The sequence below is a fragment of the Rattus norvegicus genome, chromosome 17, assembly GCF_036323735.1.
Source record: "Rattus norvegicus strain BN/NHsdMcwi chromosome 17, GRCr8, whole genome shotgun sequence".
Taxonomy (NCBI): domain Eukaryota; kingdom Metazoa; phylum Chordata; class Mammalia; order Rodentia; family Muridae; genus Rattus; species Rattus norvegicus.
The window spans coordinates 23,959,092-23,981,978 of record NC_086035.1 but is presented as its reverse complement, the minus strand read 5'-3'; the positions used below and the strand labels follow the sequence as shown (position 1 = coordinate 23,981,978).

The 22,887-nt window shown below is 44.1% G+C and overlaps 1 protein-coding gene across 5 annotated transcripts; it reads right to left on the bottom strand.

Moving 5' to 3' along the window:
- On the bottom strand, nt 1-22,855 carry C17h6orf52 (similar to human chromosome 6 open reading frame 52). 5 transcript variants are annotated; one of them, XM_063276689.1, is made up of 5 exons: nt 22,563-22,855; nt 13,227-13,407; nt 9,211-9,256; nt 4,808-4,953; nt 1-1,116 (listed from the first exon to the last, which is right to left on the bottom strand). In XM_063276689.1, exons 1-5 carry the CDS (start codon nt 22,853-22,855, stop codon nt 1,108-1,110), a joined length of 675 nt encoding a protein of 224 aa, XP_063132759.1. In that variant the 3' UTR covers nt 1-1,107. The 5 variants fall into 5 exon arrangements, with proteins under 5 accessions (XP_063132759.1, XP_038951935.1, XP_038951936.1 ...); XM_039096007.2 differs by having other exon boundaries at nt 1-4,953; XM_039096008.2 differs by having other exon boundaries at nt 1-4,953; nt 22,726-22,845.
- Nucleotides 22,856-22,887: the final 32 nt, after the last annotated feature.

The following is a 22,887-nucleotide window of genomic DNA, read 5'->3' as shown; positions in this document are numbered from 1 at the left end:
TTAAAGGAGCAAGGGTTTATTCTGGCTTATTGTTTGACGAGACAGTCTGTCGTGGTAGGGAAGGTAGCAGGATCAGGAGGCAGCTGGTCACCCTGGCTCTTCAGTCAGGAAGCAGAACGTAGATAGGGCGGGAAACAATTCCTATCTACCGACCTCAAGTCAACCCTCAGTGATCCATTCTCCTGACGAAGGTTGACTTCCTAAAGGCTCTAGAACGTTCTGAAACAGTGCCACCAACTGGACTGGGACCAAATGTTCAAGCAAATGAGCTGGCCGGGACATTTAACATTCAAACTGCAACCTAAACCTTGGGTCGAATGAGGCAAGGTTTACACAAAGTGTTATTTCTGAAGTGTGAAGGACTTATATCGTTAGGAAATTGAGCCTTTCTTTCCTCCTGCCTTGGTTCTGGGGAGTGTACAACTTTGGGGAGTTGATTCTCTCCCTCTACCCAAGGATCTAAGGGGCCTAAGGATGAACTCAGGTTGTCAGGTTGGGTGGCAAGTTCATTTACCTGCTGGGGAACCTTGCCAACTCCATACATTCTTTTTAAATATTATTTGCTTGGTACTGGGCCTGGACAGAAGGCTAAGTACCCAGTCTACCACTGAAGTGTACCCTCAGTCAGCTTATATCCTATTGTATTTCTATATTAAAATGTCATATTCAATGTGAAGTGATAGGAACAGATTGAAATTTCTAATCAAGGGGAAAAAGAGTTAGCTTTTACATAGTACACATCAATGATCGCTTTCTTTCACACTTTCCAACCTATGAAACTCAAATGACTACATACACGTCTCTAGGCTACTTTCCCTTCAACCGACAAGGAAGACCTGAAGTCTTTTCTGCATACAGTTTTGGAATTGTCTGTTTCAAAGCCTATTGAAGTGCATTATGAGAGGCTGTGGCCATGCCACATTGCTAGAGGAATCTCTACTGTAGCCTTATTTCTACATGCAAATTTAATGTCGTGTCAGCACAGTCAATGGTCCACCCCTCTGCAGAACACATCTTCAGTGCAAGGTGCAACAGGTAAAGGGTCTTACTCCATGGTCTGATCCATTTGGGAGATCCTTACAAATGGTGCCTCGTCAGAGCCTTTCATCAGAAAACCTGGAGCGAGAGAACACACAGCCTCTCTTGGATGAATTTGAACACAGAGCCACTGTCCCTATCTTGCTTGCTCTATCTCTATAGAACTCATGTGTTCCAAAAAAACCACAGTTTTGGGAAATCCTGGCCTAACACACATCATCTGCTTGGTCCCTGGATGCAGTTCAGGTCTTTCCCCCTCTATAGTACATTTCCAGTGAGATGTCTCAGTTCCCCCAACATGGACCGCAATTCGGGTTGCAGCTGAAGACTCCCTGGCTGACCATGTCTACTAAAACCTCAGCCATCTCTGGGTACTGTTTTTGTAGACTGCAGTAACCCACTCCTCAGAACGCTGTCCTCTGATCTCCACGCAAACACTGTGGTGGTAATAAGTATGGAAAAATCAGTAATTTTGTCATTTGAGATTTTGTGTTCCAGGTTTACCATAAATTCTCAATATTTGTTACATACTAAATCTTTAACAATAATTTCCTCAGTGCTGGGATTACAGGTGTGTGTTACCATGCCCAGCTAAAATGTTTGTGGCAGTTAAATATATATAAGGCAAAATTTGCCAGGCTAACCATTTTCAGATATGTTTAAATAGTTTCAGTAGGCATGTTATTACGTAATTACCACCACCCTCCATATCCAGAGCCTTCCTAAATTTGCCTCATCAGATACTCAGGGTTCTACCCTATTGTCTTGATGATGTCCTCTTTCTTGATGAAGCAAAAACATATCCATGCTAAAAAGGAGCAGTCCTCCAGGCCGTGGTCATCAGTCATGCTGGGTAAGCCAGCTTCTGTTCCTATCAGGAACCGCTTTCGCCTCCAGCAGTGATGTCACTTACAGGTGACAGGGACCTAGGACCTGTGCATCTGTTGCCATGGCAACGGCCATACATTCCCAGCATACATTTGGTTCAGCTCCCACCTTCACCTGGGAACAGTTACATCACAGTTTTAATAGAAGGCAGACCCTTTCTGCTCCCTTCCTTTTTATTTTTTTCTTCTCTCTCTCTTTTCCCCTCTTGTCTCCATCGTCCTCAATAAACCTCTTCCACGTGGAACCATATTGGCCTGGTGTGGTCTGTCTGGACGCGAGCCGTGGTTCTATCACAACAGCTTCTGCTTTCTCTCTCCACTCACACAAAAACACTCCAGGTAGAACGTTGGCATCCACAGCTGGTAATCTATGAGCTACCCTGCTTCCAAGGTATGAGCTTGTCACCAAAAATTAGATAGGTCCCTGTTAATTTGCAACAGAAGGACTCACTGCAAGGCCCAGGGACTTGGTAGGCATAACAATCCAAGACTCAGAATGTGGTCAGATCTCAGAGCCCTCTCGTTTCTCCATACTGGCGGTATTCAGGGTATCAACACTATGTGCACCTGGGCTGTGGTTAATCTCTCTCTCTCTCTGCCTCTCTGTATTTCTCTTTGTCTATCTGTCTGTCTGTCTGTCTGTCTGTCTGTCTCATAGAATCATGGGATACTTGGCTTTTGTTCTTCTCTGCAGCCACAGTATGTTTCTATTGGCTGAGACCATCACTTCCCATAGTCTGTTGCTACTGTCTGGTTGCTGCCTTCAGAGGGAGCCTCTCTGTTCACCGAGGCTTTTTCGCCTTTTGAGCCAAGTCTGACCTGCTTATATAAGTCAACTTTTAGGAGAACACAGCCTGGCTTGATTGTCTCTTTGCGTTCTCAATCACTTGTTCTTTAAGAGCAAAGCTAGATCCCTGATAGAAAGACAGCATGGCCTAGAGGGGAAAGCCAAGTGTGCGGCTTCATAACCACAATTCCAACCAACACTCAGGAGGGATGAAATACTTCCAGCTCTGGGCCAGCCTGAGCTACATAGTGAGTTCCAGGGCAGCTTGGGCTATAATGTAAGACTCGGGGGAAAAAGTATCTCCATGCCTGGGGCTGGGATGGATGGATGTGCCTCCATCCCCAGTGTAGCGAGTGCTGAGGGTCGAGGCCTGCTCTACACATGCTAGGTAAGTATTTTTCTGGCTGAGCTACATCCCGGCCCTCTTTTTTATTTATGTATGAAATTGATGTAAACGAGGTTAAATTGGTTGTTCCTTTAAAACAAATATGCAAACCATACGGATTTGCGGTCATTTCTCTAACAAAGAATTACTTAGCTAAATTTAAATTTATTTTTGCCCTGCTGATTTGTGTCTGTGACTTTTCATTTTACTGCCAAATCCTAAAGCAAGCTCTCCGCTTTGGTCTAAGCACAGCTTCCCGGAGCCTGATGACCATTGTTCTCGTCTCGTTGTGTTAAGTGAGGGCACGGTTTCACCCCTGGGGGGACATCTGGCTATGTCTGGGGACATTTTAGCCATACTACGACACAACAATGCTACGGGCGTCTTATGGCAGGGGTCAGAAAATGTGAGCTAATCCTTCTGGGAAGAAAGGTCTGGGCTCAAAAGACAAAAGATGACACGGTGGGAATGGGTCACACCCCTGGGTTCTCAGCAGCTCGAGCCCATCAGACTTTCTGTGAGTCTTTCAAAGGCCTGTGCGGTATGAGGCTTATGAGCTAAGTATCTCTGAAAAGGAGAAAATATCCAATCTTGTTGCTTATGGTCTGAACAAAACTCTCCTAAACATATACTTTTTATATGCTTTTAGCCTACAAGTTCATGAATGCAGCCAGGGGTCTCTCTTAAGTGTGTATTTGAGGCAAAGCAATACACTAAAACACAACCCCAATAACACGTATTTAAGTTTTTATACCTTATTGTTTTGTGTCTATATATGTTTTCTGGCATATAGCACCACACGTATGCCTAGTTCTCATAGAAGCCAAAGAAGGGCTTCAGATCCCCCGGAACTGGAATTACATTATACATGGTTGTGAGTTGTCATGTGGGTGCTGGGAATTGAACCCAGGGCCTCTGGAAGAGTAGCCATTGCTCTTAACCACTGAGCCATCTCTCTAACTACTTCACTTCCCACTTTATAAATACATGGAAGCTTCACAACTAGTTTGTATAAAGTTCCAGTTCCTTGGTCTTAGAAAAACCATCAGGCTGTGGGGATGAGGTGGACTATGTCCGTTCTTGGGAATCTTTTTGTTCAGCTGAGGTGGCTCTCCGTTGTCTTCTCCTCTTAAGCTTCCTTAAACAGATCCCAAGGGTCAGTGGAGACTGAGCATCTAGTTCTTACCTGACGTTTGCCAGACAAGATATCACTGAGAAATTCTACATCCTGTATGCATCTGATTCTTTCCATGAGGGTTTACTGTTACAAGAAGTGCGTGAAACACAGAGGCTAAGGCCGCCAACCCTTGAGCTCATATCCATCTCTGTAAAATTTATCTCCCAATGGCCATCTCGTAGCTTCGACCTTCAGTCTGGTGAACTCCTCTGGAACCGACTTCAGATCACACACTTCCTGGGATGACTGTGCTAGTAATCTTTACTTATATCATATTTCACCATGCTAATCACATTGAAGTCCCAGAAGTTTATAGTTACAAACAGTTTCTGAGGGTTGGGACACAATTCAGTTGTAGAGTGCTTATCTAACATATACAAGGTCTTGGGCTTCATCTCCCAGTACTGGGGCTTGGGGAGGGGAAGGATAATTAATTATACATTCAGGATCTAATACACTCCTGGAATTTTCTTCTCCAAAACCAAAGCAAGATCCAGTTAATAGGGCAGTTGGAGGGCATGGCGAACACTTACTTCACACTGGGGGAGCTCATCTGGAACATTAGACAGAACAGTGTCCAGACAGTGCCAGCGACGGTTCATGAGGGAGTCGTAGAGCTCTTCCCTTACGGCCATGAACTCCTTGTCTGATTCTTCAATATTCAGATGAAGGTTTGGGTCTGTGGAAGCCAATCACAGACATGAGAAAAATAGTTACAACAACTTGACCTACTGGTGACGGCTGAAAGCTAGAGACTTCGTAACGAGCATCAGTGGTATGTATGTACTCCAGACTTAACAGCTAAAATGTTTACTTTGAGGGAACGTGCTCTGTGTACAATATATACTCCTATGAACAGTACCGAGACATAGTACCTATGACATAGTACCGTGCACAATGGCTATACACTTAAACATTAAAATGATAAAAGATGTCTGGGAGAAATTAATTGTTTCCTTCCACCAAGACTCAAAACGGGCCATTCAAACTGTCAAAGTGGCATCATCGGTCTCAGCGGGGGTCTATGGAAGAGATGGAGGAACAGGGAAAGACAAAGGTGTTTAGGGATGAATTCTATTTAGGGAAAAGGGGAAAGTCAAGGCTGAGACCCAAGCTGCTAGCCTGAGAACCCACGTGAATGACCTGTAAACAGTGAGCCAAGATGGGGCTCCGGACACAGGGCTCTGCAAAAAGGAGCACACTGCTTTGGCTGCTTACTAAACAGACTTCTGTAAACTTTATGTATCAACTAATTCTAAAGCAGAGGAGAACCCGGCCTCCTCTTTTCTGAAGCCTGGAACCCAAGAAAAGGAGGTGATATCATCAAGGAGTTGTACCCAAGTTTTCCACCTAAGTGGTCAGGCTTCCCGAGAGTTCCAAAGTGCCAAGGTCACTTTTTTAAAAATGCTAATCCATTTCTTTTCCTCCAAATGCAACTAAAGAAGCCTGTTGCTCTCCTCTATAATTTTTTGCAAGTCTAAATGCATCCAGGACCAAAATTTGCCTTCCATGGGCTCATATTCCTTGGTAACGCTGTCAGGGACTGAATGCTGTCAGGGACTGAATACCAACCATGTCCCTCCCCAAGTTTCACATACTGAAGTCTTCGCACTCATTTGGAAAGTCTTGAAGCTGGACCCTTGGAGAGGTATCAGTGGTGGAGGGGATCAAAGGGTGGGATCCCAGTCTGAGGGGATTGGTGCCCTTGAGTGAGAAGCCAGCCGAGCTTACATCCTCATGTTTAGTATCAGCACCAAGAGGAGATCACGTGAGGGCATACGGAAGTGCACCATCTAAATGCTAGAAAGAGAGCTCTTGCCAGAGCCTGAGCATGGGACTTCCGTATCTAGAGCTGTGCAGCCAGGGGTTGAGCAATCAGGGAAGGGAGGCGGCTTCCGTTAAACCACTCAGTCTGTGGCATTTTATTGCAGCTGTCCTAGCAGACCATTACAGTCCCTTTTCATACTAATTACTTTGAAATCACATGCTTTGGTGGTGTGTAGTCTGAATCAGTGTTTCACAATATATTTCTTTTGAGAACTTGTGGCCATAAAGATCACATCTTCTAATCTGGGTGAGGTAGCTAAGGCCTTTAGTCCTAGCACTTGGGAAGGACAGGCAGGGTTATCTTTGTAAGTCTGAGGCCAGCCTGGTCCACATAATACGTTCCAGCCTATGTAAAAAACAAAAAACAAAACAAAACCAACCAACAACAACTACAACGACCACTTTGCCTAAGATTGTATCTTTCTATCTTTCCCCCTCAACTTTCTGAAAAAACATTTTTTTTTCTTAAGTTCAGTTTTAGATATCTTTCCTGTGCAGTAAAGGACAGTTTTGGGGGTTTGCTTTGCTTTGTTTGCATGCCGTGGTTGGAGGAGAAAGGGTACAATGACACACTTAAGTATGAACACTCCCTCTCCCTCCTGTAACCTGTGGTCACCAGTCTGGTGAGTCAGCCTATCAAATGCCTGACAGGGAGAGTCACAGGAGCCAAGATGGACGGCTGTATCCGTGCACTAGGAATGCCTTGTGGAAAACAGTGAATACCCAAGCACCCAGGCTCTTCGATTTTCTTTTGAGTTTGCCTACTAGAAATTTAAACCCATTTTATCAGGTAACGGTTGGTGCTTTGCGTTCCATTTGTAGTGAGCCACACTTCTCTGGATCTGTGACCTAGCTACCCTCTTGTGTGGTTATTGAGTGCCAGTCAGGTGATGTTAGGACATGAGGGAGCTCTTTGGATGTTACGATAGATACGAGAATTCACTTTACAGAAGGGAAACCAATGGGATAGTAATCTGTCTGGGATTGAAGTGAGTAGGTAGGATTTGAATCCTGATAGTCTGTATTGGGAAACTAGATATTGGGGGGGGGGGTTACTGTTGTTTTGGTTTCTGGAAACAGAGCGTTCTTATGTAGCCCAGGCTGGCCTCAAGCATATGATTTTTTTCTGCCTCACATGTGTGGGGATTGGTGATATTCACGATCATACCTAGCTTGCTACATATCCTCATTGTATGCATAGCTCATGAAGGCAGTTAGAGCAGGCTCACATTTCAACCTGCCCTCCCCCCAAAAACCCCTGAGAGCTGAAATCAGCATCTTCATTCCTATGCAAATTTAAGAACTAATGTCTAGAACAATTGACTGACACAAAGATTTCATTTAAATGTCAACTTCGTGTCTCTTAAGAAGGAAAACAGCTAGCATGGAAATTCCTTGATGGCAACCAGGGCTACAATACCACAATCACCCGCTTCTTCTATTACGGTGACAGAGGCTGGCATGGATCTGCCTAGCCAAGGCTCAATAAGAGACGAGGACCGAGAATGTCTAGGGAGAATCTCTTGCGCTGGAATGTAAGCATCACCTGTCAATAAAAGCCCTATGGCCAATGAGCTGAGGCAAGAAAAGAAGGTGGGACATCTGACAGAGAGAGGATTCTGAGAAATAGGTGTACAAGGTTCACACATGCTGAAGGAAAGGGTCACGTGAAACTGAGGAGGGGTAACCAACCACACGGCAGGACTTAAGAATAGAATAAATGGGGAACTAAGTTATGAGCTAGTTGGAGAATAAGCTGAAGCTTTTGGCCTAAGCATTTATTCATGAAATATCAAGTCACTGAGTCACCGAGTCAGTCTTTATTTCGGGAACTGGGTACAGGCAGAGTAGCCTGCGGTTACAAATGACCCTGGATGCCATTTGTAACCACAAGCTTCTCCACTCAGCCTCTTTGTTCCCTGAAGTAATGATTTTGAGACCTTTTTTATATGAATAAATGCTAGGCCAAAAGCCTTAGCTATACAGCCCTGACTATCTCATAACTATCTCATATCTCATAGCCCATTTATTCTAACATTATTGGTTACCTCTCCTCAGCGTTCAGGGCAAATGCACCTGTTTCCCAGAATCCTCTCTCATTGACAGGTGATGCTTTTGCACAGTGCCCAGGAGATTCTCCCTACAATCATGCCCGTTTCTCCACCTCCGTTCCAGTACCAACAGGCAAAGATGCCCACTTCTCTGACTGTTCCTTTCTCTTTTCTGTGACCAAATGTTCTCCTCTTCCTCAGATAGGACACATTCAAAAACATTCTGTGGGCCCAACTTTGTTGTTATCGGAACAAATGGACACTCTAGAAGACACCTCTTCCTTCTCACTCTTGAGTCACCTGTTGGTCCCCAGTAATCAATGGCCTAGCGGAACCAGAAAACCAGAGCTACAGCAACTACTTCCTGATTTTTTCCTCTTTTAAAAATAAAATTTGTGAGTGGGAAAGATCCTGTCTCCCATCTCAGCTCTCTCACACTAAAAACTGAGCCATATTTAGTCCTTAATCCGTTTGCGCTGAGACGTAATGGGTAAAATGTATTTGACTTAAGTTCTAGAGGCCCAAGATTAAGGGTGTTTTGATTCCTTGTAGATGATGAAAGCGGGGGAATGAAATGGGTCAGGGAGGAAGCAATGAGAAGAGACAAGACAGCCCTGAGTCCACTCCCACAAGGACGGTATTAATGTACTCCTGAGGGGAGATCCTGCCTCACGGTCTACTCATTTCTCATTGGGGTTCTGCCTCTCAACACTGTGCTGGGGTTAAGTTTCCAGCATTTGAACTTCAGAGTACCCACCCAAGCTGTAGCCAATCTCATGTCTGAGCTAATGGAAGAAAATGGGGTGATAATCTCCTTTCCACTTGGTAAAGTCCCAGAGTGGTGGCTATGCTGCCAGCGACACAACACCACGACACAACACCACGCAAGCAATCTCCCCAGATGGGACAAATCTCCATAGAGACCAGCATAAGCAACCTGTGATGGAATTTTCCAGTCAGACCTCTCTGTTTCTAGCAACTTGAGAGAACGAGGGACCCAGAAATCATTCTTTTTCTTTTTGTTTTTCCCAATCATTGCAGCTCAAGGTTCACATTACCTCTGAGAAAGTCTTCCTCTTGGTTTTCAGCTGGGTCTGTGGTTTCCTACAGAGAAAATATGTGTCTTAAGAAAAAAAAGTGAAGATTTAACATCACACATTCTTTCTCAGGATAGAAAATCCTGCTCTAAAAGGTAACAAAACCACTAAATATCCCTGGGAAAAGGTCAAATTTATTTTGAATATTGTGTAGAAGCATTAAATAGGATAACTCTACATTTATGAGGTAAGGTGAGTGAATTGGATCCTCAGAAGAAGTGGTATGAAGGAGTGGGAGGCTGACAAAAGGCTTCTGGCCTCCTTGAGCTTCTGGGAGAGCTCAGGAACCTGGGCAGACTCTGCTCAGGAGTAGCAGAGACTCCTGCTACTGCTTCATCCTCCTATGCACAGCTGTTTCAAGGACCTGGGTGGTTGGAAAAGGCTGCTTTGGCTTGTAGCACCACTGAACTTAAACTCTTGATAATAAGAAGCTAATATTGAAAAAGAAAAATATATCATCTACCTAAAGGCAGTCTCCTCTTCACTCTGAAACATGTCCGGTTTGGAAAATAAATAATTCATTAACAAATGTAATTGCACCAGCCCTTCCTTCCTCTCTCTCTTTTTGTGTTTCTCCTTTTTCTCTCTCATTTTTCTCTTCCCCTCTCTCCTCTCTCTTCTTTCTCTTCCCTCTTTCCCCCTTCTCTCCCCTCCCCTCTTCTCTCTCTCCTTCTGTCTCTCTCTGTGTCTTTCTCTTTTTGGTTAGAAATGGAGACAGCACCAGAATCTGAGCTTAAACTAAGACTTGTCTTCAAGTGATCTCACATTCTGTCCTTTTCTATCTCACGTTCATAAATGTGAATTCTAGAGAGTTTGGGAAGCAGAAACTCCTGCAGACAGAGCATCCATGTGACTTGGCTGTCCCTGGCCAGGGGCCTCCACCAGTAGTCCTTCAAAGAAAGGGTTTGACCTCCAGCATCCACACAGCAGCTCACAACCATCTGGAGAGCAAAATACTCATACACATAAAGTAAAAAATACACCTAAAAATATCAATAGCTGGGTGCTGGTGACTTTAATTCCCACACTCAGGAGGCAGGGACAAGCAGAGCTGAGTTCCAGGACAGTCAGCGCTGCACAAGAACAACGAAAAATAAATAAAAATAAATTGTTAGCATAGAGGGTAAGGTTAGTAAGGTGGAGAAAGAGTCTGTTATTATTTTAATGTTCTTGTGAGTGGAGAGAAAGGGTAATTTCTAAAGTTAATATATAAATCCCTACAGCTGTCTCCTTAAAGATGAACAGGCCATCAGCATACAGGGAGGAGGGGGAAGGACAAACAGTGTTTTACAACATAGCATCTAGAAAAGGAAAACCCAGAGAGGCAGGAGCAGGAAACAAGCTGTTTAATGTAAAAGGCACACTGGAAGGGCATTAGCAAATCAAGGAGGAAATTTTAGATGGAAAATTAAATTATCAGAATGTACTATATGTGGACAAAATATTAACGAATATTTTTTAAGTTTCAGAACCAAAGGCCTAGGTATTAAGTTCAGCTTTGGTGTTAAGAAGGGGTCCTCATCACTGTGCATGGCAGGGTACAATTCAAGCCTTATCACTGCAAAGCCCACCCACTTTCCTCACTGCCTGATCACTTTGTGGTTAAATAAAGAGGACATCACCACTAAGGGGAAAGTTGACAGAGGACAGCCACAGGCACAATGAACATTTATTTATTTAGTCATTTAAGACAAAGGTCCCTAAGTGGCTCCTGCTAACCCTAACTCCTCCAGCCTCAGCCTCTCAAACAGCGAGGACTACAGGTGTGTGCCCCACTCCTGACTCAGTGAACATGTCAGAAGCAGTTTGCCCTCGATGGTTAAGAGATACATGTTTTCTTTGCCTGTTTAGTTGGCTGCTCACACAGAGAAGAACCCAGAGAGGCCAGCAATCCCATCACAGCCAGGTCAACTCACAAGAGTTTTTGGTGAGCAACCTGATGCTTAACATTAATTTTTTATATATATTTTTGAGATTATGATATAATTATGCCATTTCCTCCTTCCCTTTCTCCGTCCAAATCCTACCATAATACCCCTCCTTGCTTTCTTTCAAATCAAGGTCTCTTTTTTTCATTAATTGTTGTTACATACATGTGTGGATATATACATATTTGTCTCCGTTAGGGTTTTACTGCTGTGAACAGACACCATGACCAAGGCAACTCTTTTTTTTTTTTTTTTTGGAGCTGGGGACCGAACCCAGGGCCTTGCGCTTCCTAGGTAAGCGCTCTACCACTGAGCTAAATCCCCAGCCCAAGGCAACTCTTAAAAGGACAACATTTAATTGGGGCTGGCTTACAGGTTCAGAGGTTCAGTTCATTATCATCAAGTTGGGAACATGGCAGCCTTTAGGCAGGCATGGTGCAGGAGGAGCCGAGAATTCTACATCTTCATCTGAAGGCTGCTAGCAGATGACTCGCTTCCAGGCAACTAGGATGAGGGTCTTAACCCCACACTCACAGTGACACACCTACTCCAACAGGGCCACACCTCGTAACAGAGCCACTCCCTGGGCCAAGCATATATAAACCATCACAATATTATATATCATATGCGCGCGCGTGTGCGCGCACACACACACACACACACACACAAATATCCTATTGCTGAAGATATTAGACACAGGACCCAGAAGCCCCTGAGCAGGAAGTGACATGAGTAGATGGCCTCCTCCCTGAGGACTAGCTCTTGTGGTACCAGAAGATGACAGACAAGCTTCCAAAGGAGGGAAGCCACCAACAGCCCCATCCAGCTGTGATGCTTATGAATCTCACAATGACCAGCATACCACAATAGCCCTAGGGGTGCAGTAACAGCACTAATACCTTGTTGGTACCCAAGGTTACCAACTCTCTAATTGTATTTATGATCTACTTAATAGGAGAGAGACCATTAGAACTCCTCTAAGTAGGGTTGGTTGAGCTGTTTGAGACAGGGTCTCGCTCTGGAGCCCTGGTTGACTTAGAACTCAGAGAGTCTATTCCCTCTGCCTACCAAGATTTTAAGGATATTTAAGATGCTTGTTTGATTAGTTTGGTCGGAGTGTTGGGCTTGTGGTCAGCTCTACCGCTGAGCTACAGCCTAGAGGTCCTAGAGGGGTAAGTTTTAAAGAAGAAGGCTCTCTTTAAACAACCTGTAAGTACAGCAAGTACTTAAGAAGGAGAGAAGGAGGAGGAGGAGAGGAGGAGGAGAGGAAGAGGAGAGGAAGAAGAGGAAGGAGAGGAGGAAGAGAAGGAAGAAGAGGAAGAAGAGGAAGAAGAGAAGAGGAGGAGGGGGCTGGAGAGATGACTCATTGGTTAAAAGCACTGTCTTCTCTTCCAGAGGTCCTGAGTTCAATTCCCAGAAACCACATGGTGACTCACAACCATCTGTCATGGGATCCGATGCTATCTTCTGATGTCTCTGAGGACAGGAGCAATGTACTCCTATACATTAAATAAATACATCTTGAAGAAGAGGAAGAGGAAGAGGAGGAAGAGGCTAGCAGGAGTGTGGAAGAAAGATGTAGAAGACAAATTTATTCCAACCATGCTTTCTACCAAGCTGAGCAAGAATGAGAGGAGAGGCGTAGGCATATCTCCCCAGGGCTTTGAAACACATCATTAATCAGTTTAAAAACCATCTTTCTAAATGATCTTCATGTCACCTTTAGCCAATCAAAAGTTCTTCCAATCCTAGTTTAAGGCTCAGCAAAAAAAAAAAAAAAAAAAAAAAAAAAAAAAAAAAATCCATGTAAAATTTAGTAGCAAGAATTTTTAGGCCAAGAATAGTGAAGTCTATTACTTCACTTTCTAGAGGAGTCAGAAGGAATTTAAATCATTTGCCTGCCCACTTCTTCCCCTCACCCCCCCAAAAATAGAAAATAGAAAAAAAAAGACAAAAGAAGAAAAAATAGGAGTAGGGGAAAAAGGTAAGGAAATGATGGTCACATAATCAGACACACAGATGACAAAGATTTATTTCCACAAAGATTACCTCTGGAATAGCCCAAGGTCCAGCTAGCAGTTCAGGGTTCTCAGTCACACACAGAGGACCGAGCCCATTTCCAGACAACGTGGAGCCGCGGCTGTAGCAGGAGAGCCAGTAAAAGCTGTGTAGCAGTTCGTAATGGTTGTCACGGTGGCACCTCAGGCTGTGGTGGACCCTCAGCTGCTCCCTAATGGCAGATGGTAGAGGACAAGAAGTGACAGTCAGCACCCACAGGGGCAGCACCGCACACTCTTTTCCAGGTGATTGTGTTTCCACCATTTAAAATGAAACTGCCTATGCTCTCAGCAGCAGGCTGGCCCTTGGCAAGAAGCTTGTACTGAACAACACTGGTGGCTTTCACTGAAAGTACAAAGTAAACAAAACCTCGCTCACCTTTGCCAGATGAAGCAATAGTTACTTGGTTGAGTGGCGCCAAAACCTACCACATCCCCACATCTGTCATTTCTCCAGACACTGAAGAAAACAACTGGGCCACTTTTATTTCTGAATCTGAAATTACAAAGACCTCCTATACGCAGCCATGAAATTTGTGCGATTACATTTAGTGGCCATTCCTGCTAGGCAATTGTTTCCTGACAACGAGGAAAGGTGAGTGGAGGGGATGGGAGGCATCTGTGGGGAAACTTCTCTGGCTTCCAGCTGCCAGAACCTCCAAGAATTGCCAGGATTGGGGAAACCTGCAGAATTCTCTGTGTGTTTGTGGGTGAACTTTGAAGAAGTGATACTTCTTTACCTCCTGCTTCTCTCCCAACCCCTTATTAGGTAAGAATGTCACTTTCAATGTCTAAAACCTAAGCAAATACCACAATCTGACAGGCTCAGTGATCTGCTACAAATAATTACTAGAGCCAGCACACCTCTCTCTCTCTCTCTCTCTCTCTCTCTCTCTCTCTGTCTCTGTCTCTCTCTCTCTCTCAGATTTATTTTATGTACACGAATACACTGTAACTGTCTTCAGACCCACCAGAAGAGGGCATCGGATCCCATTACAGACAGTTGTGAGCCACCATGTGGTTGCTGGGAATTGAACTCAGGACCTCTGGAAGAGCAGTCGGTGCTCTTAACCACTGAGCCATCTCTCCAGCCCTCATGACTTTCTCTCTAGATATCTAAATACAGAAACCATTTTCTCAACGAGCTGCAGAGTCATCATCAAGAGGGAGTTGCATATCACATGCATACTTTACACAGTGTAGGTCTGAGCTACAGTTATGTATTGTTAAGATCGAATCTCTGTATGGGAGGCTGGCCTCGAACTCATGCTCCTCTGTCTCTGAGGTCCTGAGTGATCCTGTCACAGCTTCATCAAGTTTTAATTTTTTAAAAAGTATTTAAAAATTTTAGAACCAAAAGCATAATAAAGCAACAGTATGCACGCTTTAACGTGCATAGATATCCTCTGATGTTTATTTAACGTTTAAAAAACAGTTCAGCGTATGAGTGTGAGTCTGTGTGTTTAAATGCTCCAACAGGCATGCAGGAGCCTGTGGAATCAAGAAGAGGGCCTTGGTGCCCTGGAGTTGCAGGTCGTTGTGTGGACTGTGCTGGAGCTGAGAAACCGAACCTGGGTCCTCTTCAAGAACAGCAAACGCTCTCAAGCACCGAGCCATCCCTTCAGCCCCTCTTCCTGATTTTCTAAGGATGCCCTCACAAGTCCTCGCTTGCTACGGCCCAGACCCAGACTAATAATTATCGGATCCACTCTCCACTGTTACAAGGCCCAGACTCAGTGGTCTCGGTGCCACTGACCTGATAAAAGTTGCATTACTCCATTTTGACAAGTGTCAGGGAATAATTCTTTCTCTAACATTATGAAAGTCTGGTCTGAGTGTCTGTGGACACCTTCCAGCGCTAAACTGGCCTGCGGCCAGGGTCACTTAACTGAACAGATGTCTAGGTAAGCCTCGTTTGCTTCCATTGTTTCATTGAATTCACCACAAGTCCTAACTCCTCAGACTCTAACAAAATATTAGGGATTCTTTCTACTTAAAGGAGGAAGAGGGGGGCTGGGGATTTAGCTCAGTGGTAGAGCGCTTACCTAGGAAGCGCAAGGCCCTGGGTTCGGTCCCCAGCTCCGAAAAAAAAGAACCAAAAAAAAAAAAAAAAAAAGGAGGAAGAGGAAGAGGAGGAGGAGGAGGATGGGGAGGAGGAGGACAAGGACGAGGAGGAGGAGGACGAGGAGGAGGATGACGACGACGAAAGAAAGAAGAAAAAGAAAGAAAGAAAGAAAGAAAGAAAGAAAGAAAGAAAGAAAGAAAGAAAGAAAGAAAGAAAGAGAGAGGGGGAAGAGGAAGAGAACTGGAGAGCTAGCTCAGTGAGCTGGCTGTTCTCCCAAAGGACCCCGGTTCAATTCCCAGCACCCACATGGCAGCTCACAACTGTCTGTAATTCCAATTTCAGGAGATTGGATATCCTCATATAGACATACATGCAGACAAAACAAATGTACATGAAAATAAATATAAAATAACAAGAAGAAAAACGTATTTCCTTATCGCTTTAGAACCCTTTAATCAAGAAAATCACAACCATGGTTGTGAATAAACGATTTGAGGCTGAAATCAGGAATGTACAACCTGAACATCACGAAGTTGGTCAGGAGGCTGAGGAAGGGAGAGGCCAACGGGACAAAAGGTTTTGAGCAGGGGTCCTCCATGAAACTGGGGACTTTGAGACCTCATAGGTTAAGATGACAAGGGTGGGCTCAAGAGTACTGCTTTGCTCTTTTCCGGAATGCGAAACTGAGTTCAGCTGGAGGGGGAACATAAAGCAAGCTCTCTGTGTGTGTTAGCACCCAGGAGAGTTGTCCATGCTCTCCGCTTGCTTTAACCCAGAAATGCATAGGGATCAAACACCTCTGGGAATACAGTTATTCTCAACCCCCACAGTCCTAGAATCTAACAGAGCTGCCACCTTTCATGTGGAAGAAGGAAGGTGAATGGATGGATCTATTCCACTCTTGTGATTTTTTCTGAACGGGGCTAACTTTTTCCACTTTATCTTACCACTGCCATTCAAAAGGAGCAGCTACTGTTCAAAAAGGAATGCTGTCAGCTACTGTAGTGTAGCATTCTCTCTCTCTCTCTCTCTCTCTCTCTCTCTCTCTCTCTCTCTCTCTCTCTCATTCTCTGTCTGCAAATAAACAAAGCCAGGTCCTCAATAAATGTTTGCTGGATGGATACATGAATGAAGGTTTGGCTCAAATGCAAAGAGCTTTGAAATCAGTCATTTTAAAACACAGCCAAAACCCTGCTGGTGTGTTACTGATCTCTCAACAGTTGGTTTGCTCCTTGGGAACTTCAGTTTTCACACTGGGATTAAGTGGCCTTTTACAGCCTGAGAGAACAGGAGGTCTTAGGAGAAGCACGTCCCATTTGAATCTAGTGGGGCAGGTATGTAATTCTGCCGTGGTTTGCTTCAGACAATGAGTCCTGTAACCTGAGCTAGTTAAGATGGTTCTGATCTGGCAGGAAGTGGGATGAAAAGGTGCAGCTTTGTTCTCTGTGAATGAGAAGGTTCAAGGTCAGGGGTGTGTAAGACGCAGGATCAGCAATTGGCTGCCCCTAGTTGTGTGCCTTTGAAACATCACGTTCCTGGGTGTGTTTCAGCATTTATAACCTAAGACCGAATTAGGATATTTTACTTTTTTTTTAGTTTTAACTCTATCATAGATTTTTCTTTTTCTTTCTTCCTTTCCTTTCCTTTCCCTTCCCCTTCCTTCCTTCCTTCCTTCCTTCCTTCCTTCCTTCCTTCCTTCCTTCCTCTTTATTTTGAGACAGGTTTCTCTGTGTAGCCCTGGCTATTCTGGAAGTTGCTCTCTAGGCCAGGCTGGCCTCGAACTCACCTACCTCCCATGCACTGGGTATAGAGATGTGCACCATCATTACCCTGCAGGATTTTTCATTTTTTTGATGGCACGTTAGTGCATAAAAATATATTTTAAAGTGTAAAATCTAATTTTACTTCATTGAAGCAGTAATCCCATTAAAAAGATCAATTAAAATTTTATGTTTTCTCCAAAAATTTAGATCCTCAGATTTCCACATAGTTTTAAGGAATTAAATTCCCTTGACATTTATCAAGGTTCTCCTCCACCCTATTATTTAACTTTCGGCTGACATTTTCTTAAGTCTCCTGAGCTCTGTGGTTGGATGAATTTCTAAGGCAGTTTTGTTTTCCTTTTGTTAAAATCACTGTGTCACCTCTACCTAATGGTTTACATCCTAGAGCCAACCATGTTCTGATTCCTGGTTGGAGCACAAGACTTTGTCAAGCCACAAAAGTCTCCTCTAAGCCGTAAGCAGACCTATGTGCGATATTCTGGCACCAGTAGGTTCCAGGATAGGATTAAACTTGCAGGAGCTTTGCATCTGGACTAAGTGCCCACACCGAGCCCAGCAGATCAAACCAGTATAGACTTTATTCACAGGAGCCTTGCCCCAATTGCTTGCTAGAAGCCTTATAGCCAATTAAGTGACAACCATTGGCTTACTTAAAGAACTAACTGCAGCTAATTACATCACTCCTGTTTTTTGTTTTTTTTTTTCTTTCTATTTTCTTTTTGTAAAGACCATTTGATCACAGTATTCTGGAGTTCCCAGAACCTAATTTGATTTTGGAAGCAGCTCAATTTGCAAATCATGGTGTTAATTTTGTTGTTGCCGTGTGTGTGTGTGTGTGTGTGTGTGTGTGTGTGTGTGTATGTGTATGTGTGTGCATGTGTGTGTGTCTGTGTGTATGTGTGTAGGTGTGTGTGTAGGTGTGTGTGTGTAGGTGTGTGTGTAGGTGTGTGTAGGTGTTGTGTGTGTAGGTGTGTGTAGGTGTTGTGTGTAGGTGTGTGTAGGTGTTGTGTGTGTAGGTGTGTGTGTGTAGGTGTGTGTAGGTGTGTGTGTCTGTGTGTATGTGTAGGTGTGTGTGAGTGTGTGTATAGGTGTGTGTGTGTGTAGGTGTGTGTGTATGTGTATGTGTGTGCATGTGTGTGTCTGTGTGTAGGTGTGTGTGTGTAGGTGTGTGTGTAGGTGTGTGTGTGTAGGTGTGTGTGAGTGTGTGTGTATAGGTGTGTGTAGGTGTGTGTAGGTGTGTGTGTCTGTGTGTATGTGTAGGTGTGTGTGAGTGTGTGTGTATAGGTGTGTGTAGGTGTGTGTGTGTGTATGTGTGTAGGTGTGTGTATGTGTATGTGTGTGCATGTGTGTGTGTCTGTGTGTAGGTGTTGTGTGTGTAGGTGTGTGTGTGTAGGTGTTGTGTGTGTAGGTGTGTGTGTAGGTGTGTGTAGGTGTGTGTGTCTGTGTGTATGTGTAGGTGTGTGTGTGTCTGTGTGTGTGTCTGTGTGTAGGTGTGTGTGTAGGTGTTGTGTGTGTAGGTGTGTGTGTAGGCGTGTGTAGGTGTGTGTGTCTGTGTGTATGTGTAGGTGTGTGTGTAGGTGTGTGTATGTAGGTGTGTGTGTGTGTGTGTGTGTGTGTGTGTGTGTGTGTGACATCCCAAGTGCTGAGATCACTGGTGTTTCTCTGTTTTGTTGAAGGGACTGAGGGGGGGACAGGCTCTCCAGGAGCCTGGGATTCCCTGGAACTGTGTCCCTCCCACCTCTGCCTCCTTTGTACTGGGTGCTCTGCTTTAGTCCACTGATCTCAATAATCACTTATTTCTTATGAAAACTGTGAAATGAAGAGCTTACCAAAAAACAAAACAAAGAAACAAAATAAAAAAACCAAACACCACCACCAAACCACACAGCGCCATTATCCGGATCCAGAGTCTATACACCCAATTAACTTGCAGTTGGAATAGCTGCTCGGGAGTTATGGGGCTTCATACTGCATTCTACACTTTCATATACATTCTTATGTATTTGCATGTCACAAGACCCGGAAAATGTATGCTCGTTAAAACTAGAAAGACAATTATCTTTATATCTGCTCATGATTTACGTGCTGATTGTGCTTAGTCTTTCCTCGTCACCTGATGTGCATCTTTTCCTTTCTACATGGTACAGTATACCCACGTGTATGTTTGTTTACATGGGCACCTATACACACATATTATTTGCTATGATACACATGAGGGAGAACATAGGTTTTCTCTGGAGATTGTGTCTTTGCTTAATATTATATATTCTAAGCTTATCTGTTTTCTTTGCAAAATGTTATGTCATTTTCTGAAGAGCCAAAGACTGTCCCATTCTATGTATGTGCCAGATTTTCACTATCCTCTCATCTGCTGATAACGTGGTTTCCTTACTATAGAGAAAAAAGTGGCAATAAACATGGGGGTGAAAATGTTTCTGTGGTAGAGTGTGGAAGTTCCCGGCTGTATTCCCAGGAGCAAAACCGTGGGTTCATATGGTAGTTATATTTTAATTGAAGAATCTCCAAATCAATTTCCACAATGGTTGTATTAATTGGCACCAAACCAGCCATGAGTGAAGGTTCTCCTCTCCTCATCCTTTCCAGCATTTGTTGTCAGATTCTTGATGACAGATATTCTGACTAGGATGAGGCAGCGTCTCAAATTTAATTGGCTTTTCTCTGGTGTTGAACACTTTAAAAAATAGTTATTGCCCCCACCCCTTTTTTTCTTGAAAACTGTCCATTCAACTAGTTTGCTAATCTGCTGATTAGAGGTTTTATTTCCTTGGTATTTAATTTCAAATCTTTGTAGACTCTGGGTATTGGCCACTGTTTGGAATGTAGTTGGTAAATTTTTCTCCCATTCTGTGTGCTGTTTGTTCTCATAGCTTCCTTTGTTGTGCAGAGATTCCTTATTTCATGTATCCTGTTGATAAGCAGGGATAGTTCCTGGGCTATTGATGTTTTACCAGAAACAACTATACCAAGAGTACTTGAAAAGTACTGTTTCTGTTTTCTTCCAAATGTATCATCACTTCTGGTTGTAAATTCTTTGATCTGTTTTGAATTGCTTTTTGCACAATGTGAAAGGTATGAATGAATCTAGTTTAATTCTTCTGCAAGCAGATATCCAGTTTTGCTAGTACTAATTACTAAACATGCTATCTTTTTTCCCCAAAGTACATTTTTTGGTTCCTATGTAAAAATTAAGTGGACATTTCTTCCCCATTTTATTTCTAGGTCCTCTATTCCATTGGTCTACCTGTTTTTACACCAGTACCAGGCTGTCTTTATCACTATAGCACTATAGTATAATTTGAGGTCAGGTGTTATAATTCTCCCAGCAGTGTTTTTATTTCTAAACTCTTCAACTATTAATCAAAATTCACATTATGTTAAATCTGTAGATTAATTGCGGTAGTGCAGCCATTTTTACAACAGTAATTCTACCAAGCCACCAGGAGCATGGGAGATCTGGACCTAACTTTCTCTACTAAAAATTAGGGAAATTGGATATTAGCCCAAATGCTCGAATTACCCTAGATGCACAGAACACATGAAACTCAAGAAGGATGACCAAAATTCAAATGCTTCACTCCTTTTTTAAAAGGGGAACAAGAATACCCTTGGGAAGGAATAGGGAGGCAAAGTTTAGAACAGAGGCAGAAGGAACACCCATTCAGAGCCTGCCCCACATGTGGCCCATACATATACAGCCACCAAACTAGATAAGATGGATGAAGCAAAGAAGTGCAGGCCGACAGGAACCGGATGTAGATCTCTCCTGAGAGACACTGCCAGAATACAACAAATACATAGGCGAATGCCAGCAGCAAACCACTGAACTGAGAACGGGACCCCGTTGAAGGAATCAGAGAAAGAACTGGAAGAGCTTGAAGGGGCTTGAGACCCCATATGAACAACAATGCCAACCAACCAGAGCTTCCAGGGACTAAGTCACTACCCAAAGACTATACATGGACTGACCCTGGACTATGACCTCATAGGTAGCAATGAATAGCCTAGTAAAAGCACCAGTGGAAGGGGAAGCCCTTGGTCCTGCCAAGACTGGACCCCCAGTGAACGGAATTGTTGAGGGGAGGGCGGTAATAGAGGGAGGATGGGGAGGGGAACATCCACATAGAAGGGGAGGGGGAGGAGTTAGGGGGATGTTGGCCTGGAAACCAGGAAAGGGAATAACAATAGAAATGTAAATAAGAAATACCCAAGTTAATAAAGATGGGGGGAAAAAAGATTCAGGAAATTAACGAAATAAAGATGAAGGACTTTCAGCAATCACACTTCCTCTGTTGTAATTTTAAAAATACCCACACTTATATTTCTCCAACAGCAGCAGCTATTTCCCTGGAGGTAGGTAATGAGGGGGTGGAGCGTTTCCCAGAACAGAGAAAATAAAGCACAGGACTCTGAAACAGTTTTACTCATCCCCATTTTTTGGAAATGATACTATTGCATTAAAAATTGAGTATGAGCGCCCTGGGTTTGGTCCCCAGCTCCGAAAAAAAAAACTGAGTATGAGCTAACGTAAACTGTATCACACCACGGGTAGGACAATAATCAGACCTCTTTGTTCCAAGCTAAGGAGACATATTCCAACTTTAGTAATTCTCTGGAGAAAATAATTAACTAACATGCTCAGGGTTACTAGCAGTAACTGTACACAAATTAATTAATACAAGGGTTTCCACTGGACTGGGGGCTTGCAAGTGGAATAGCCCAAACTAGAAGAACACCGCCCTTCCCATAATTGAAAAATCTTCAGAACATCCAAAGTGAAATTATTTCCCTCAGACTCGAACAAAACCGGCCGTCAGAGAACAAGTGTTTGAGAATAAAGTCTCAGTAAGTACTTAAGGACTCCATTAACTCGACACATACCTGTGTCAAGATCTGACATAATCACCCGCTATGACGTATGCACTTTTGACATCCTCAGAAAACTCATCCCTGACCCTTCCTAAAATGTATGGAAACCTCGAAGTTAAAAAAAAAAAAAGATGTTGCTTTCATTAACTTTTGCACTTTGCCCCTTAATATAGGTGACGTACACTAGAGGAAATGCGAGTCTTCCATTTCGAACCCTACTGTCCTCCTCTCTGAAGACAATCTTTTTCCCCCGTGGCTCAGAGCGTGTCCTAACGCGGGCCAGTTTGATTAGATCGGAGAAGCCAGCAGGCAAGAAGGGCTGAGGAGATGGACCGCTTGGCCTGCGGGCGGGACACGGACTGGCAGGATCGGGCTCTCAGTCCAGCGAGGGGACACTGCCAGCTCTGGTTCCAGCGAGCCCTGATCGTCCCCGGGCCGACCCGACAGAGAAGCCCCTAATCTGCTCTCTACACTAAAAGGAAACCCTTCGCTTGTGACCCAAGCCATGGGGTGGCTGCAGGCGCTGACCTGGGCGACGAAGCGAGAGACCGCCTCTTAATAGTAAGAAAATTACAATCGAAGGAAACCTAACTCTAGACTCCTAATCCGCTGCCACACTCCAGGAACTACGAAGGGAGTTTCAACAACCGCAACCTCCGAGGCCGGAAGTGGATCCGCCCCTTCCTTAGGCGCACCGGAAATTGGTGCTTGAGCGGAGTCTGTCCCGCCCACTCCCCAAGGCTGGCGGAGCTCACGGCTTCCATGGATTTGCCTGCTTGCTACAACTTTTTTCTCTGCTCTGCAATCCTCCTCCTGCGGCTTCATTCCTCCAGCTTGTCGTAGAAGGGCCACGTGACATTCGAGAGCGTACTCCGTTATTGCCATCTGCAGGCGCCTAAAAGGTGCCCCCTGATGGA